Here is a 16,793-nt window from a genome sequence, read left to right on the forward strand (position 1 = left end):
AACAAAAACAGGACTGTGACATCATTGACAAGATGATAATAAAGTCTAGAACTGTATGTGTTGAAGCTACAGGAGAGAAGGAGTAAAGTCTGAAATGTTTTAACTTAAAGTTAAGTTATTTCATCTTTCAGTTAACTAACTTCTCTGGAGAGTCAAAATTGTATATTTCAGATATTGAACTAAACTGTCAGTTAACTGTATATTTGTATATTTGAATTGTGAGATGCTCTAACCCTTTGAAGAAGTGAAAATCGTCACGTCTTGAAAACAAAATTTGAATGGATTTGATAGGGATTTAGAAGAACCCACAGTCAGGAGGTCAGATTAGATTATAGATTTTAATTTGATAAAATACCTTATACTAAACCAACTCAACTGAAAACAGCCTTTATCACTAGGAAGCTGTGAAGTGGAGCTGAGCTGGGATGAACAAATAGCAGCCCCTGCAGCTTTTTACATCCGTGGAGCTGTCGATCAAGAGAGGCCAAAAATACACACAGCTTCAACTCTTAGATTTAATTTGATGCAACTATTGTTGCAGAATTGCCACGATGACACATTTGAATAAGTAAAATGAACTGACTGAGTCTGTTTTTCTAGAGATTTAGAGATTCACTCCTGTCAAAAGCATAGTTACACACAGGAGATCACAATTTCTATCTTTATTACGATCAAGAAGATGTGGCTTTGGGTTATGTTCAGTTAACAAACAGATATTCATGAATTCTGCTGGTGTCATCTCTGGCCTGACTAGTTTGACAGAACAGAGTCAGAGCTGAAAAGAAACTTAAAGATAGACTTATATTAATGAAAATGAACTAAATTTAGAATTAAATTCATGTTTTAAGTTTTATTATGTTTCCACACCAGCAGCATCTGTGACCGGAGACTTTATGCTTTCGGTGTTGTCAGTTCCTCTTCAAGTTTGGCGTCAGCATTCAGTCGGATTCAAAGATTACCTGATTAGAAGTTTGGTGATTAAAGGTTAAGGATTCCTGTGACCTCAGAAAATATGTTCATGACCATATTTACTCAAATTTCATATGAACTGATAAGAGACAGGCTGTTTTGTTTTTGTGAGCAAAATAGTTTCCCCTTTTTTCCTCCACCACAGAGGTCACCCTTTCATCTGCACTTGTTTGATTGTCAGCTGGATTGCGGAAAAAAACCCTGAACTGATTCCCATAACATTTTGTGGAGGGGTACGGTGTGACCCAAGGAAGGACAGATTTAATGTTGAAGTGGAATCCAATAAGAGATTTATTTTCTGAACTATCATCAACGTGGTGAGATGGGGCATTGTCCCTGGTGGAGTTATGCTCACTCTGAACGCATCTTCTTTTATAAGAATTGAAACAATAATTATTTCAACATCATAGCTTCTAATTTATTCTTCAATCTTATTGTTTTTACATAATTTGTGTGCACTGAGTCTTGACAGACATGGACTTAACCTGAAACTCGACTCGTTGGCTGAGGCTCACATCCGCGAGGTTGTGATTCACTGCCAGATAACAGCTCCTGGGATTAGTCAGCGTGTCCATAATGTCAATGGGCCACCTGAAAGATTTGTCTGTTAATTACATTATGAAGAGCGTCTGCCCAGGTTTTAAGAGTGAGCACCAATCATCTTTTACTAATCAAAACCTGAGATCTCTGAAATATGTTGTTTTCAGTCTACTTCAGTCTTTTAATTTGTCACAGTGACCCAAAAACACCTGCTGCATCCCAACTCTTCCCGTCGCCGTCCCTTCTGTGCCATCTAACTACATCTGTTCAACTCGCCTAACATACAATTAAAGTCCCTTAATAGCTCATCATGTGGAGGATAATTATAACACACAGTGGAATACTAATTATATCAATGATCCTCCCTCATAATGTCCTACTAAAACCAATGTCATTTAGCTGCTACTTATAAACGTGTCGAATGGCCTTCTTTTCTGCACCGCCCACAGGAAGACAGACAATGTCTTTTCTGCAAACTACTCCTCTGTCTTTCAGTTTAAGATACTCATATGTGAGAACTGATGCTCAGTCACGAGTATGTTTGTTGTATCAGTCTTTTCCATTTGCAGTAAATTAGCGAAATAATTAACAAATTGAGGTTGTGACAAAACCTAATGATGGCATTAGTGAATAATAGCAGTGTTTTCAATTACCCCGGTGTGGTGAGTTGATGAGGCATTTTTCAGAGAACATAGTGATTTTTTTAAAGTCATTACACATGTCTTCAAAATGTATAAAACAATTACAGCAAATGGTTTTCAGCAATGTGAAACATTGTTCTAGAATTTAAAGAAACTCTTATAATTCCAACTAGGACATAGTAGAAAATACCAGACCTTAGACAACGTTTTCATCATTACCATGTGTATTGATCTTTTTTTTGTTAATGTTAAATTAACTAAATATATCGTTGTTATTTATAGACTTAATCATGAGATTTAAATTTAAGATATTCGATTTTCTTTCTCTTTTTAAAGGCAGCAGAAATAAGCAGTAAATACAACTTACATCCATTAACATTTTGTTACTTTCTAAGTTAATAGCTTTCTTATTGAAGTATTTGGTTCTTCGCCTGCCAAGTGCTACAGTACGTTCACCAGCGACCTGCTAACTGTCAATCTGCAGTTTGATTACTCTCACAGCTTTGTGCTGGAAACTGCTGCATGCTGGGGCAGGAAATGACACAGTGAGAGATGAGATGAAACTAAACTGAAACAGAAGCTGTAAAAGAACTGTCTTCTTAACATTGGCTCAGCGCTGAGGGGAATCTGCAGGGTCTGGACGTCTTTCTCTGGGTTTGTCCCTATATGACTGAAAGTGTGAATGTCTCACTAACAGCTGCTTCATGTGTGAACAAATGTTCAGACAGTCATCTAGTAAGTGCCCAGACTGAGGTTAATACCCACTTCACTGCTGCATTAGTTTACATATCCCTGGTATTTGTTTTGACCTGTGGACACATGTCGGGGACATTTGTCCTTGAAACACCAACTTTGATACGTTTTTAAATCGATTTGTTGAAAACACCAGCTCAGAGGCTGAAGCTTAGAGGCTCCTTCCTCTAATATGTCCAGAATGTTTTTATCTCCTTCTGAAAAAATGCTACAGGTTGATGAAAGTGGGGATTTGAACTGTGTATGTAACAGAGTCCCTGTGAGCAGCCTCGTGTTTGACCCCTTTCATTTAAATCATATTGAAATGTTTCACACTGCACCTACGACTGTAACTCACTTAACTCAGTGCATTAGAATCGGCCCTCTCACCAGTATATCAGTGTTTCAGGATGATTATAAACCACAGAGACACTTTATGGACATGTTCTATCCTGTCCCAGGTTTAAGCTCGTTTCTGTGATTTGAGGGATTCTGCGGCGGCTCTGATTGCTGCTTCTTTGATAAGGTGAAGAAAGATTCAACTTAGGGGAAATAAATTCTGCTCCTCGACTCTTCTTACCATCGAACTCACGTAGCTCCTCTCATATCACTTGATCCTCACTTCACTGGCTATATGAGCCTATGGGGAGATCAGCATGAGTCAGCATCCTGAGCTCAACTCTGACCATAAGGACATCCATGTTGCTCTTATCTACGCCCTTCACTCAGCTCCAAAACGAAATATTCATTTTCCATGATAAGTCATGCAGAGTGTAAAACATGGTGTTCCTTTGTGTTCGTCATCTTGAGATTGTACAATCCTCGGCTGATGTCATAGATCAGAGTGTCTGTGCATGTGATTGGCTGTGATATGAAGCTTCCTCATCTATTGTATGTCAGCGATGTTTTGAACGGGAGGAAGAAAGCTCACAAACACGAACTCTCTGAGAGATCCTGATCTGTGAAAATGCAAACACAGAAAGTTATCGTACTTCAGCAGGAGTCTCACTTTCACAGTGTGATATTATTTCATTTATCTGGAGTAAATGATTGGGCGCAGTGTGATGAATGACAACACAAACCAGACAAAATGATTTAAAGTATAAATACTTTTTTCAATTCGTTTAAAGAAAGCTATGTTGACGTCTACTCATTGATCCTTTACTAACTATAAACATGAAATACAACAGAGACACAATCAATAGTGTAGCACAACAAATGGTTACTCTCAAATAATTGATTATCACCAAAGTTATTACAATTCATCTTGACGGGAACACAAAAGTCTGTCATCGCAATCCATTCAACAGTTGTGGTGACATTGCACACAACAACCTGAGGGAGGTGGCTGAGAAAAGGTCAGGAGGTCACCACAGTCATTAGGATCTATCCCCTGGGGATAATTCCTGTGTTTTACTTTAAATCATTTGAATCTGTATTTTGTGGACCGCAGGTTAATATCTCCATCCCTAGAGCCACTCATGTAGAAGCTACATTTTGCACACATCCATAAAAGTGAAGACAACATTCAGCCAAACGGGAAAAAACACAAAGATTTAATAAACGTAAAAGAAACACTGATATGTTTAATCGCTTAATACCTTTAAATGCATGACCCTTGAAATATTTGCTGATGCTGAAAACTGCATTGGTACTTAACTGTAAAGTAGTTGTCATCAGTCAGTGTTCAGGAAAGTTGTGGCCTGAATGAGTTTGTCTCCAACACAAACACTTGCACTTGGAGTATTGTCGAGGAAATCTAAGATAACAGGAAGGAAGGGAGTGTTTCTCTTCCTGTGCTGCTGTTTGTAACTATTATCTTTTGGGAAGCACCTCGTCCAGCGCCATCTCCTCCCGCAGTGGGAATTCATAGGACCTGCCCAGGAAGACGTGCATGAGATTTCTGCAGAATTGTGTTACTGGCTTGTTGGAGGTTAGATAATCACCATGGCGACTCCGTGTGTGTGTGTGTGTGTGTTTCGTTGGTCCCATAGGGTGGTGGTACGGAGAGATAGGAATCACCTTCATGGTGTCTTTCACCAGCTACAATTCTGTTTTCCATCCTCCCTCTTTTTCCTCTGCATCCTCTGGTGTAGCTTCTGTTTGCATGATGAATAACAATGTTTTACCCCCAAATTTACCATTTAAGGTTTGCATCATACATCCTTTAAGATCCCATTTTCCCCTCTCATCATAAAACTCACACACCATGGGTGAGAAGAAATAAAGTTGCACATTTTAGGCACAATTTCTCATTAAGTCTGAGGCTCCATGCTGCTAATCAGACGTAAAAAGGCAAAAGATAATTGCCGTTGCAAATGCTGTTGCTACAATCAGTTAGTGGAACCATGGAGATAATTATTTTAGCCTTTCTGTGGAGTTTGCATGTTTTCCCTGTGTCTGCGTGGGTTTTCTGTCTTCCTCTGTCGGATGACTAACTCTGTGTTGTTAAAGGTTGATTGGTGAATTTGTTTAGTCTGACTAAAGTTGATAATTAATTTTCATCAGTGCTTGTAATCATAAGACATGGTCATACGTGTTTGCGCATTACTTTCCCTCTCCCCTGTGTAAACTAATGTGTCCAGTTATCTGTTCATTTTATTATGGTGATTAGTTTTTGCCTCTAAAAGGATTTTGTTTTATGTTATTGATGCTCTCTCTGTTTTCTTTTGTTTTGAAAATGTTTCCGTCATCGATCTTTCAGCACGATGGGAGTGTGTTTGTTTTACTGACATGTGATGACAAATCACCTCAGAGCCTTTTTTAGATGTTTTTGTCACATTCATACAGACCATAAATGCAAAATGCATCACAACATATATCTGATCCAGAGACAGCTTCATGGTAATCTATCCAGTAGATTTTGTATAATCTTGCTGAGAAACAAACAAACCAACAAACCAACAAATGTAACAAGGGTGAAAACTAACCGATAAAGGAACTGGTAGTAAATGTATTTTGTCTGTCCACACACACTTTTTCTTTTTTAAAAGGAAAAACAATATTTCAGGTGGTTCAAACAGAAAAAGCGTATATTGTTAAGTTGCCTCAGAACTGATGTATTTGTATGACTGTGTGCACCTCTGTGTGACAGATTCATTCATTATGTCTAAACCTGTCAACACCCTCACACTGTTATATACATACTTATTACCCATACTCACACATACCACCTCCATATTGTAACTCCAGTATATCGCACGACTGTGGGATCATTTGAATTTCATAAGCACTTTACCGAGCTCTGTTTACACAGATTGGTTCAGACACCAAAGATCGAAAACAAAGACTAAATATTCCTCCCAGAAATGAGAAAAATCCAACGACAAGACAACATGAAATATGTATTAAAAGAGAGAATAGAAACAAATCAGAGCAATAGAAACATTCATAAATATTAAGAACACGAGCGTATTAAAGTGTGTTTTTCAAATTGTCATCATCCTTCTTGTTTTTCCTCGAGGTGTTTACACGTCTCTGTGTCTTGCTCCTTCCCTCACGTCGTCAGGTGCATCACACGCCATAACTCAAATCCATTCCATCTTAAGCAGTGCATCAGGGGCCACCCCCTGCTCACTGAGAAAGCTATTCAGCACCACTGCATATATTGAGGTGCATGCCGGCCTAAAAACCAATCCAACATCAGTTCTGTTGGTGGTGGTGAGCATGTCTGTGCTGCCTCCATGTGCATTTGTTAATCTCACACTGGTTTGCAAATAGATATTTTAAAATATGTTGTATTTCGAGCCGGGGAGCAGGCAGAGCTTTCTGACTTTTAGACACCATTTGACAACTGTCATCATCTGGTGTATTTTTTCCAGAACCGAACAGTGCGGAATCTTTTTTTTACGTGACTGTGTGTGTGGTGAATACTCACAGAGGAGAAGCTACACCACATGAGAAATGAGGGTGAAATGGCGTGAAAACAATCATTTCTAATCTCAGACCCATTTTCAGGTGTAAATGCGTCTTGACGTACACAAACCTGCCCACTGCCTTGTGTGTGTAATACCAGTCTGTGTTAAATGAAGAATAATAGCAGGGTGGTGCAGCAGGGGATCTGAACAGTGCTGCTGTTCATGCAGCCTCTATCACGCCTCTTAATTCTTTATTTTCACACCACTGTATTATCATGAAACTGCTGATCCCTGCGATGTTTTATAGTCATGCAAAAATGTAGTTGCATTAAAGCGGACTGCAGCAGAAATTGGATTTTTCTTATCTGAACAGTAGAATGTCGGCGCTGTAGGAAAATGAAATCGTCCAGACCAGACGAGAGATAAATGTTACAGTTTTTCATTAGTTAGATGTCAGATGGTTTAGAAGTGAGAAGATTTTGTTCATCCTGCAGCCACTTGTTGAGTTTTCCTTGTCTTTAACGTGCCTCTCTCCATTTCTTCACTATTTTGTGATGCAATGCAAGTTGCTTACATTAGAGCAGGTAATTAGCAGGTAGAGCAAGCAATTTATTTTTACCCTGGTTGTTCTGTGGCCTCTGGTCAGACAAAATAAATTCATAGAAAACTTTTAAAAGCTTCTATGAAAGAGGATCTTAGGCGTCCATATTCAGTTGGAAGGTTAGCTCCTGTGATACCATGTGGAAGAAAAAAAAGCTCTTCATTTGTTCCAATAAATACAGACAATAAAAAATGGTTGAATCTGTTCACAACATAATTAGGTCTAAATGAAGACTGAAAGCATTTGTTGTTTTTCTTTCTTTCTTTTTTTTTTACTGTAATACAAGGTTATCTTCCTTTGAATAAAATAAACACAGAGATGATGCCAACACAGTTTGATGTCATCACAGAAAACTCTTCAGTCCTGATGTTATTATTTTACAGACAAAGGTTTTTGTGCTGGCAGGAATATACCTTGTCAACATTCATGTATTGCTTTATAACATATCTGGGATGTTTGTTTCGTTATGAAGCTGCTTGATTCTAACGCTGTGACACACACACTTGTAGGACTCATCACGCTGGGACAACTCGGACTCAAGTGTTTTCACTGGAGGCGATGGTGAAATAAACAGGAAGTTCTCTACAGTAACCTGCATGTTGATTCAGACTCTTTATGCATAAGTAAATAATAAATAATATGTTGACAGTGATACTTATCAGCAGCCTAATAAAGGAGTAATACAGCCGTTAAGATTCAGGAAGCATAACAGTGTTGGGCTGAACATCATCATCATTCTTCTTCCCTGCAGATGAAGGTCTCACCCAGACACATTTTGTGCAAAGTATAATATCTAGTTGTATCAAAGTAGTCACTTGATGCATGTTGTTTAAACCTGCATCAATAAGGCAAAATACAAAGCTCTGTCCTTTTGCAGAGACTTCTTTAGCATTTGATTCTTTATTCACATCATCGAGCTGAAACGGATGGACTGTTATGAAAAACAGCTGGAACACGTTCCTGCGAGTTTGAGTCTGGGCCACAGATGTCTGTTATCTCAGGAACAAATACTTCAGAGAAACAAACCGTGAAAGAAAAAAAGATCATATGGAAAAACCTTTTTTCTATCACAAATCATGTGGCGCATCTCAGGTAGTCCATGTGTACGTGACCATTTTTCTGTCGGTCTAAGGGACAGATGTGATATTATCATCCCAGATCGCTCTCATCTCTTTTTCAGCGCTCATCATCATCATAACCTGAATCACTCATTCGCTCTGGGGGTTTTTTCTGTGGGAAATAAAGGCAGGTGCCAAAAACAGGGGATAATAATGACGTGGGGAGGAGGCCTACGTGCCGCTGCCGCCGCTTCCTGCTCAGGCCGGTAGATTTAATGGTTTTAGCAGTCGGGCAGCTGTCCAGTATGCAGACTGTGATAGCTGATATTTTCTGAATTGCGGTCCAGGTGGACGGTTTATCTGTTTGGACCATGATTCAGACAAACAATGTAATCCTAAGCGTGATTGAGTCATCCTCCATCACTAACCCTCCCTGCACCTCTTACCCATCATCCATATTTCCAAGGTCAGTTGGGTAACATCCTGGCAGGGATGCATCACGATGATGTTGTATGATTAATGGATCACACAAATTGATGGGGGATTGGTCACCGGTTAACAAAAGGTTAAGTTGCGGTGCGCCTGCAGGCGTGTGAGCAATTATCAGGAATTGGGTTTTATGGAATCTCATCGGGCTTTTATCCTGCATCTGTTGTTTTGTTTGCAGCAGCCAGAACATCCCATTCTCTCTGAAATACTGATTATAACTGAGCAGCCTTAACATCAGGAAACATGTGCACCTCCTCACTCCTCACGTGTGGACACCAGACTGAAACGTTTCATTTCCACCAACGTTGTTTTTTTTCTCTCAATAGAACAAGTGAAGAATGCACCTCAACATCTGTTTTAAATTCTAAATTGAAAATTCAGCTATTTAAACCAACAGATGGAAATCTAGTATTTAAATAAACATGTTGCTCATAGTGATGTGAGTCTTCATGTTTCTGTGTCTCTCTCCTTCAGTGCGTTACCTGCTGAGGAACAATGTGAGTCCAGACCTCTGCAATGAAGACGGCCTCACCGCCCTGCATCAGGTGAGACTGTCCCACTCTGTCTTTGACAGAGATTATATGACACAACATTAGAGCGTTGAAGCCAGAGGTTAATTAAGACCTGAAGTGTGTTTGTTGATAAACCTGTTCAGAGATTAGTCACCTCACAGCAACAGGGTTCTCGGTTCAAATCCTGGTTTGACAGCAGCCCTTCTGTGTGGAGTTTGGCTCATGTTTCTATGGAGACTCTAAATTGACTGTAGGTGAGTTTGGAGGATTGCCCGAGGACCTGTCCATGTCCATGTGAGCTGGGATTAGCATCAGCCGCCCGCCCTTAAAGAATAAGTGGTATTGATAATGGATGTTTCTTCTCTATAGCTAGTTTTCTCCTCAGCAGGGGCGCTTGTTTGGCTTGTTTGGCTTGTTTGTTTAAATATGTATGAATTTCTTTTGACTTGATTATGCTGTGAAAACCCAGACATGTACTTTAAATATACAGCCTGTCAACAGCAAAAACTGTAGCCTATCTCTTTTCATTGAAGCTGCTCATGAAATCTTGCTTTGGTTAGATAAATATAAGTGAAAACTTTTTATTACTTCCCATTTACATAAATACATACAAATATATATATATTGATACACCACAGTCATTTCCTGGGAGACAGAGCGGCGGCTGCATTCACGGCTTCCTGTGGGCAAAAGGAAATAAAAGTAATATAGTCAGTAATTGGTGCATAATGGATCTTCCTAAACCGAGTTCTCCTCAAAGTCAATTGCAATTGAATTATAATCTACTAAGGAGGTTAAACATGACATGTAGACGTTTATGTATAAAACTATTGAATACACTGTGCACACACAACTGCATACAGTTGTTTTTCCTCATCTCAAAGGCTTTAAAAACGTAAATGTGTTCTGTGTGACTAGCGAACTCGGTCTTTTTGCTTTGGCCATAAAAAGCACATTTATTCAGATAAATGTAATATTGTTTTCCTTGAAAATAGGAACTCATTTACTGTGTCATTTTGGTCCACATGTACTTTTCTTCAACACTGTCACCCAGTTCAATTTCAACACTATATTGGATATGAAATAGTGACGAATGAATAAAATATTATTTTTCAGAAGGTGCCCTTTCAAACTGTGTAATGTATTATTGAGTTAGTTCTGTTGATGGCAAATATTCCACAGCCCCTGGTTTTCACTCTGGTTCTTTACCGAGCTGTACAACATTACATTTATTATCAGTTTGCAGTATGAATGAAAGGCCTCGTGCAGAATAGTGTGGAGCTTTTCTGACTTTGAAACAATGTTTTGTAAAAGTGAGGAAATGAGTTCAGTATTGGGGAAATGAGGGAAATTAATAGAGGAGATCAGGACAATTTTCTCTTGTTAATTAGATCCATTACTGCTGAGATAATCAAAGCCTCCACCTCGTCCAATCAATGCTCCTCATCACGGTAGAAAATGGATCGTGTCTCTTTTTGCCTTTTTTCTTTCGTTATTTTCAGAAGAACAGAGACCAGCTGGCAAAGATAGTTCATAGTGGTTGGTTTTGAAGCAGGACGTCTGTAAAGACGGTGCAGTAACTGACTGAGCAGGTTTACTTCCTGCAGACATGAGGTGGTGAAGAAAAACATCTGTAAACAAAGAAGCAAGATTGATTGTTTGTCTTCAGAACAAAAAATCTGATTATGTTTGTTGGTTGTCCCATTCTTGTCAACATGATATCTCAAGAATGACTTAAGGGAATTTCCTCATATTTGGTACAAACGTGCACGTGGACATACAGATGAACTGATTAGAATTTGGTCATGGTGGCCTCATATGAGTTTTCTTGAAAGATGACTAAATCTTTCAGAGGTGTGATGCTCATTACTGCCTCAGCTTCTTCTCTTTATTAACTTTTCATCCTCCCTTCTCCCTCTCTTCTCATTTGTCTCCACAGTTGTACTATTTCCTCTGACAGTATATGTCCTCTCTGCCTCAGCTAACACAGCCCATCTCTCTCTTTCGCTCTTGGCTGCTCAGAACCTAATATTCAGGCTCATGCTGGGAGGCAGAGAAAAGAGCAGGGGAAGGAAAAATTGTCCATCAGTCTCCACCGATGTGGCTGGTGCTTTAAAAGATGTGGGCCATTGGCTGCCAGGAGATCAGATTGACCTTTTCGGCTTTGAATGTGCGTGAGTGAGTGAGTGTGTGTGTGTGTGTGTGTGTGTGTGTGTGTGTGTGTGTGTGTGTGTGTGTGTGTGTGTGTGTGTGTGTGTGTGTGTGTGTGTGTGTGTGTGTGTGTGTGTGTGTGTGTGTGTGTGTGTGTGGGTAGGTGGGTGAGCCTCATAATCAGCTGTTTGGATGGGTCAGCTCGTACAGTGTCTTCAAGATGAGACCTTTTCACTCCTGCTGCAATTTTACAAAATACCATCATATGCACACAGGCAGAGAGGGAGACAATAAACACACACAGGGAATACGTACATGTACACACAAACACTGCTGCCAGAAGGATAGATGGATACTGAGAAAAGATATGAGTGTTTCTCTCTCTCTCACAAACACACACACACACACGCATGCACACACGCACCGTGAGGGACAGGGTCAGATAAATGAAGGAAAACTGTGGAGATGTTTCTGTAAATGAGATGTCAGTCCTATCTAGGGTTGGTTTCACCTCACTGAAATGAGACATCAATCAATAAATGGCTTGCAGAAGCACTGTACACACACACACACACACACACACACACACACACACCTCTGTATTTCTGTCATGGCGAGTGGCTCTCATTGATGTAATGCTCTCCCGAGCCCTTGTCCTTAACCTAAACCTTACCATTAAAACAAGCCCTCACCTCAAAGTTGAAAGATTTACAGTATAATAATTCTCTTTGTCCCCATAAGGAAGACAAATCCTCATAATGTGACTGTGTAAACAGATTGAGGTCCCCGCAGCATAATTAAAACAGCACCACATGGACTCACACACCTGTACACACTGCAATATTTACTACGTCAGCCTGTGAGAATAAGTCAGTGCTTCATGAAAGCTCCTTGATAGCTTTAGTCCTGGGACGCTCATACATCATTTTCTGTTGGTTAGGTCACATTAGGATAGTGTGTAATTTGCTTCCATGCCAAGAGTTAGATGAGAAGATTGGCATCATTCTCATGTCTATAGAACGCAGCAGGAGACGGTCAGAGTCAGATGCGTTCACGACAACAGGAAAATGTGTAGAACATTCAGGTTGGGGGTGACCCCTGGATGAAGCGTGCAGGAACCAGGATGTATGAATTCTGCTGCGGGAAATGATGCGTCTTTGTTTAAAGCACATCGACAATGACGTTGCTGACGTTGCTGCTGTCAGCAGACACCGTAGCTACCTAGCTGAGAGGAATTAAAGGTAGTTGGGATATTTATGGTTGGAACATCCTCTGACTCACAAACACACAAACACGCCTACGTCATGTTGTCCCATATTTGGTCGGGTCACAGCTGTTCTCTGGCTCCGAGCTCCGGCGTTTTTGTGACCCAGAACATCAACAGACTGCTGCTGAAGTCACATTTAAAAACATTTATTTCAATGATTCAACTACTGAAATATTTCAGTATTTCGCAGAGATGACTGGACTTGTGCTGTAATGATCATCTGCAGGATTTGATCATGTAGAGCTGTTCAGTTGTTGGTCTGTGTTCAGTTGGTCTGTGTTCCTGTGTAGTTCCAGCCTTTTCATTAGCCATTAAGCTCTTTACAGCATCTGAGGTCTCAGCTCTGCCAACATGTTACCATCTTACATCTAGTGCCCCAACTTCAGTAACAAGCCCTGGAACTGTCTGTTTACTCTGTGCCCCTGTTCTTGTTTCAGAGCTGTACTCAAATGTTGGTGCCGTTTAAACAACCTGTTAAAAGCAGGAATGTTGCACCTTTATTCCAACTCGTTCTGTAAAAGGTACGAACACAGCAGGGGGCAGCGTTGTTGTTCCACCTTTTTGTCGACAGCAGAGGTCGTCACCGAGCTGAATCGATGCTCATTTAAGATAGATAACACGACAGGTCCCCAAAGTGAAGCCAAATCATCCTGATCACCCCCTGGTGGCTGAATGCCTTAGAGGTCATAAACCCTGCCTCCTCCATGTTAGCAGATCGGTTGGTTTCAGTGTCAACAAGCAAAGATGGCAGAAAAGGGGTGTTATTGGCAGTATGGCAGGGTCACTGTGGTGAGGAGCTAATATGTGAAGGAGAGTGACAGAAGGGAGGAAATCATGTGAAACAGCAGTTTGAAATCATCAGTAGAGGCCACGTACCTGTTCTCCACTGATGTCCCAGCTGCTTGTCACAGTGCAGATCGAATTCATTTAGCTATCTGGGTTTGATTCTGAACAGCTGAACTTGGCACCTCGGGTGTCTCCACCCAGACCCCTTCACTCTTCATGATTTGCATCTGTCGCCTGAGCTCTTGTAAAATTTAAAGCCTCTGTTAACCTTTAACCTCCTGCAGACTCAGCTCTGCTCTCAGCCACCTGGTGCTGCTCTTGCTAGATTTAAACTCTCAGTGTTCCAGGTTCAGTGTCAGCGCTGTCAATGACGGACTGATTGAATTTCAACCATTCAGTCAAAAGTCTCCGCCCTTCTTCCTTTATCAGTTTGCTCCTCAGCCTGAGCCACAATCTTCTCAGCCCACTGATCCCAGCAAGACTGTTGCTGTTGTTTTCCAGCCACACAGACATAATTTAGGCCTTTGTCCGGTAACACACACACACACACACACACACACACACACACACACACACACACACACACACACACACACACACACACACACACACACACACACAACATCCTTGTGTGAATGAAAGGCACATTATTTCATTGCTTGCTTCATTGTCTTGTTGCCGGGACAAGAGGGAAGGAGGTGGTATATAACAGATCTACAGGGGAAGGCTAGACGTTTAGCTTGGTTGCTAGGTTGTGGGTGCAAATATGTTGTAATTTTAAAGAGAAACGGCTGAGAGATTAGCGTAGCAGGTCGACTGTCTTTTTTTTTTGCAGACGTCTTGTCGTGCCACTGCTGCAGCTTCAGATTCGTCAGTTTTATTTGGCTGCTCATTTTTCCTTAAATAAATTCTTGAAGTTTGCTGTTTACTACTCGCTCTCTGAATGACCATCTCCATGTAACAATTCAGTATCTTCATGCATGCGCCCACACCAGCACACATGGGGAAATATAAATTGTGACTCAGGCTTCTGTCTTTCATTCTTAAGAGCTATTTTAACACTATTGACACCGGAAGTAACAATGACACAAATAAACTGGTTTCCACAGAGAACTACTTCTGCTTTTGGCAAAAAGACGACTGGTCTTACTGTTTCACATCCCAGAGCAGCTGAATACATTATGTAATAAATAAATAAATCATATAATGGGTGATGAGCAGCTCATGGTTCTATCTCTCTGTGCTGGATACAGATTTCTTCAGATAAAATTTAAAGTGAACTATAACTGGGAACTAGATCTATGTATTGAAGCTTTTCATTTATTCTCTTTACTCTTCATGCCGCCTGACTGATTTCACTATTATCTAACTCTTTTTATACACACATACAGAGACTTCTTCTCAAACTTCAACTTTCTCCACTGCAAAAAATACTTTCTGGATTATAATTAAAAAGAGTGTGACCACACTTCTTGATTAATTAATACCTTGTACAAAACTAGAGATTCTGAAGCTGTATCAGCGTTTTGAATATTTTAACTAGAATGTTATTCACAGGATGTGTTTGTTAGTCCTGTTTCCAGTCAGTCAGCATTTGTATTTGCTTTGCTTTCACCTCTGATCTGTTTTTCTGTCTTCTATCCTCTGTATCTCTGCAGTAATTTAATTTCCTCTATTGTGTTGTATGTTAATATACGTACACACACACACGTCCGAGCTGCCTTATTTGAGATGCCTCAGCTGACAAAGCTACAAAACTCCAGAGAATGCGCAAATTTTCTCCACCCAAGTGATGTCTCTCCAACAAAGTCCTCTCACAGTCACTGTACCTGTCTCCCGGATTACACTTGACACTGATACTCGTTTCTAAAAAATATTTACTTTCGGAAAAGCAACATTTAACTATTTTATTCAATATTTAATATGCCTTGATTGTGTTTTATTGTGTTGAAAATAGGTAGTAGTTCATTTCTACACATACCTTTCCCTACTTTGATCTGTTACTGTTAGCACATTAGCATAGGCAGCTCCTATAAATATATAACCTGGACATTAAAGACGACTCTGCTGTTATTGTTTTCACTTCTCAAAATGACTTTCGTCTGTCCTCTATTTTATTTTCTTACATTTCTATCCTGTTGGTTTATGTTCTTATGTTGGTTTGTTCCTGTGTGTGTGTGTGTGTGTGTGTGTGTCTCTAGAGATTACACTTCAGCTCATCCTCTATGTAAATCCATAAAAGTATAAAAGTGAAGGTGTCTCTTCTCCCTGCACCTCAGCTCCTCGAGGTTTATGTGATTTACATGGTGAACCTTTCACTTTCAGACTTAACATAAGGCGACAGAGGTTAATTAATGGCCCTTTGAAATGATCACATAATAATTGATCAATAAGAGGAAAACTGTGTTTTGAAGGAACCTTTTAACTATGTTATCATGATTGTAATGTCATTCAATGTCATTACTTTCACAACCAAAACCTCAAAGACATTTATTTTGAAAATCCTCAAATTTGAGAAAAAATATCTGGAATTTTAGGTTGAAAAATAGTAATTTAAAGAGACTATTAAATAGATAATTCAGTGTTTGAGTTTTAGGTCTAGTTCATGTACTAAACAGTTCATGTTAAAGTACTTAAAAGAACAGTTTTTAGGTTTGCATCATCTTTGCATACGTGAGCAAACTGAAGTGAGAGTGATGAGCTATAGTCCGACAATGCTGCTAAGAAGAACTTTAGAAGAACGTTTTCCATCAGAATCATTTGAATGATTTTTAGTCGCAAAAGTATTCTGCAGAGGATTTAATTTTCCACTGGATGGAAAAATTGGAAGCGAGTACAGACTTGTATGTTCACCCAGTTATAAACTAGTTAGTTACCTGTCCAGGGTCCTTGCCTCCATCACAATGCATGCTGGGATACACTGTTGCTTCCAAGAAACATTAACATGATAAACGGTATAAAACAATTGAATGTATACTGGATGCTTTCCTCACTATTTATCTATTTTGGATTTCAGTTTCTACTTTTTGATCATAATGACAGACATCAGAGAGTGAGACTTCTCTCAAATTTAATATTTTCTTTGGGGAAGAAACACATTTCTATGACGTCAACCCTTGCTCTATACTATTAACTGCTGTGAAGGGAGGTTTGATAACATGAGGCCGAATAATCAAGAACTTTTACCAGC

At 39.8% G+C, this 16,793-nt stretch overlaps 1 protein-coding gene and 1 long non-coding RNA gene across 7 annotated transcripts in view; one reads left to right on the forward strand and one right to left on the reverse strand.

Annotated features, from left to right (window-relative positions):
• The window catches only part of ppp1r16b (protein phosphatase 1, regulatory subunit 16B), a 68,014-nt gene that overhangs the window by 34,626 nt on the left and 16,595 nt on the right, over positions 1-16,793 (forward strand). For all 6 annotated transcript variants that reach the window (XM_020096726.2, XM_020096729.2, XM_020096727.2 and 3 more), the window contains exon 3: positions 9,362-9,432. In XM_020096726.2, the coding sequence (XP_019952285.2) occupies positions 9,362-9,432 (71 nt within the window). The remainder of the gene's footprint in view (positions 1-9,361; positions 9,433-16,793) is intronic.
• Positions 1-16,793, reverse strand: part of LOC138412037 (uncharacterized) — an 81,788-nt gene that overhangs the window by 8,032 nt on the left and 56,963 nt on the right. The gene's annotated exons all lie outside the window — the stretch shown is intronic.

This window comes from Paralichthys olivaceus, chromosome 2 (genome assembly GCF_024713975.1).
Source record: "Paralichthys olivaceus isolate ysfri-2021 chromosome 2, ASM2471397v2, whole genome shotgun sequence".
Lineage (NCBI taxonomy): Eukaryota > Metazoa > Chordata > Actinopteri > Pleuronectiformes > Paralichthyidae > Paralichthys > Paralichthys olivaceus.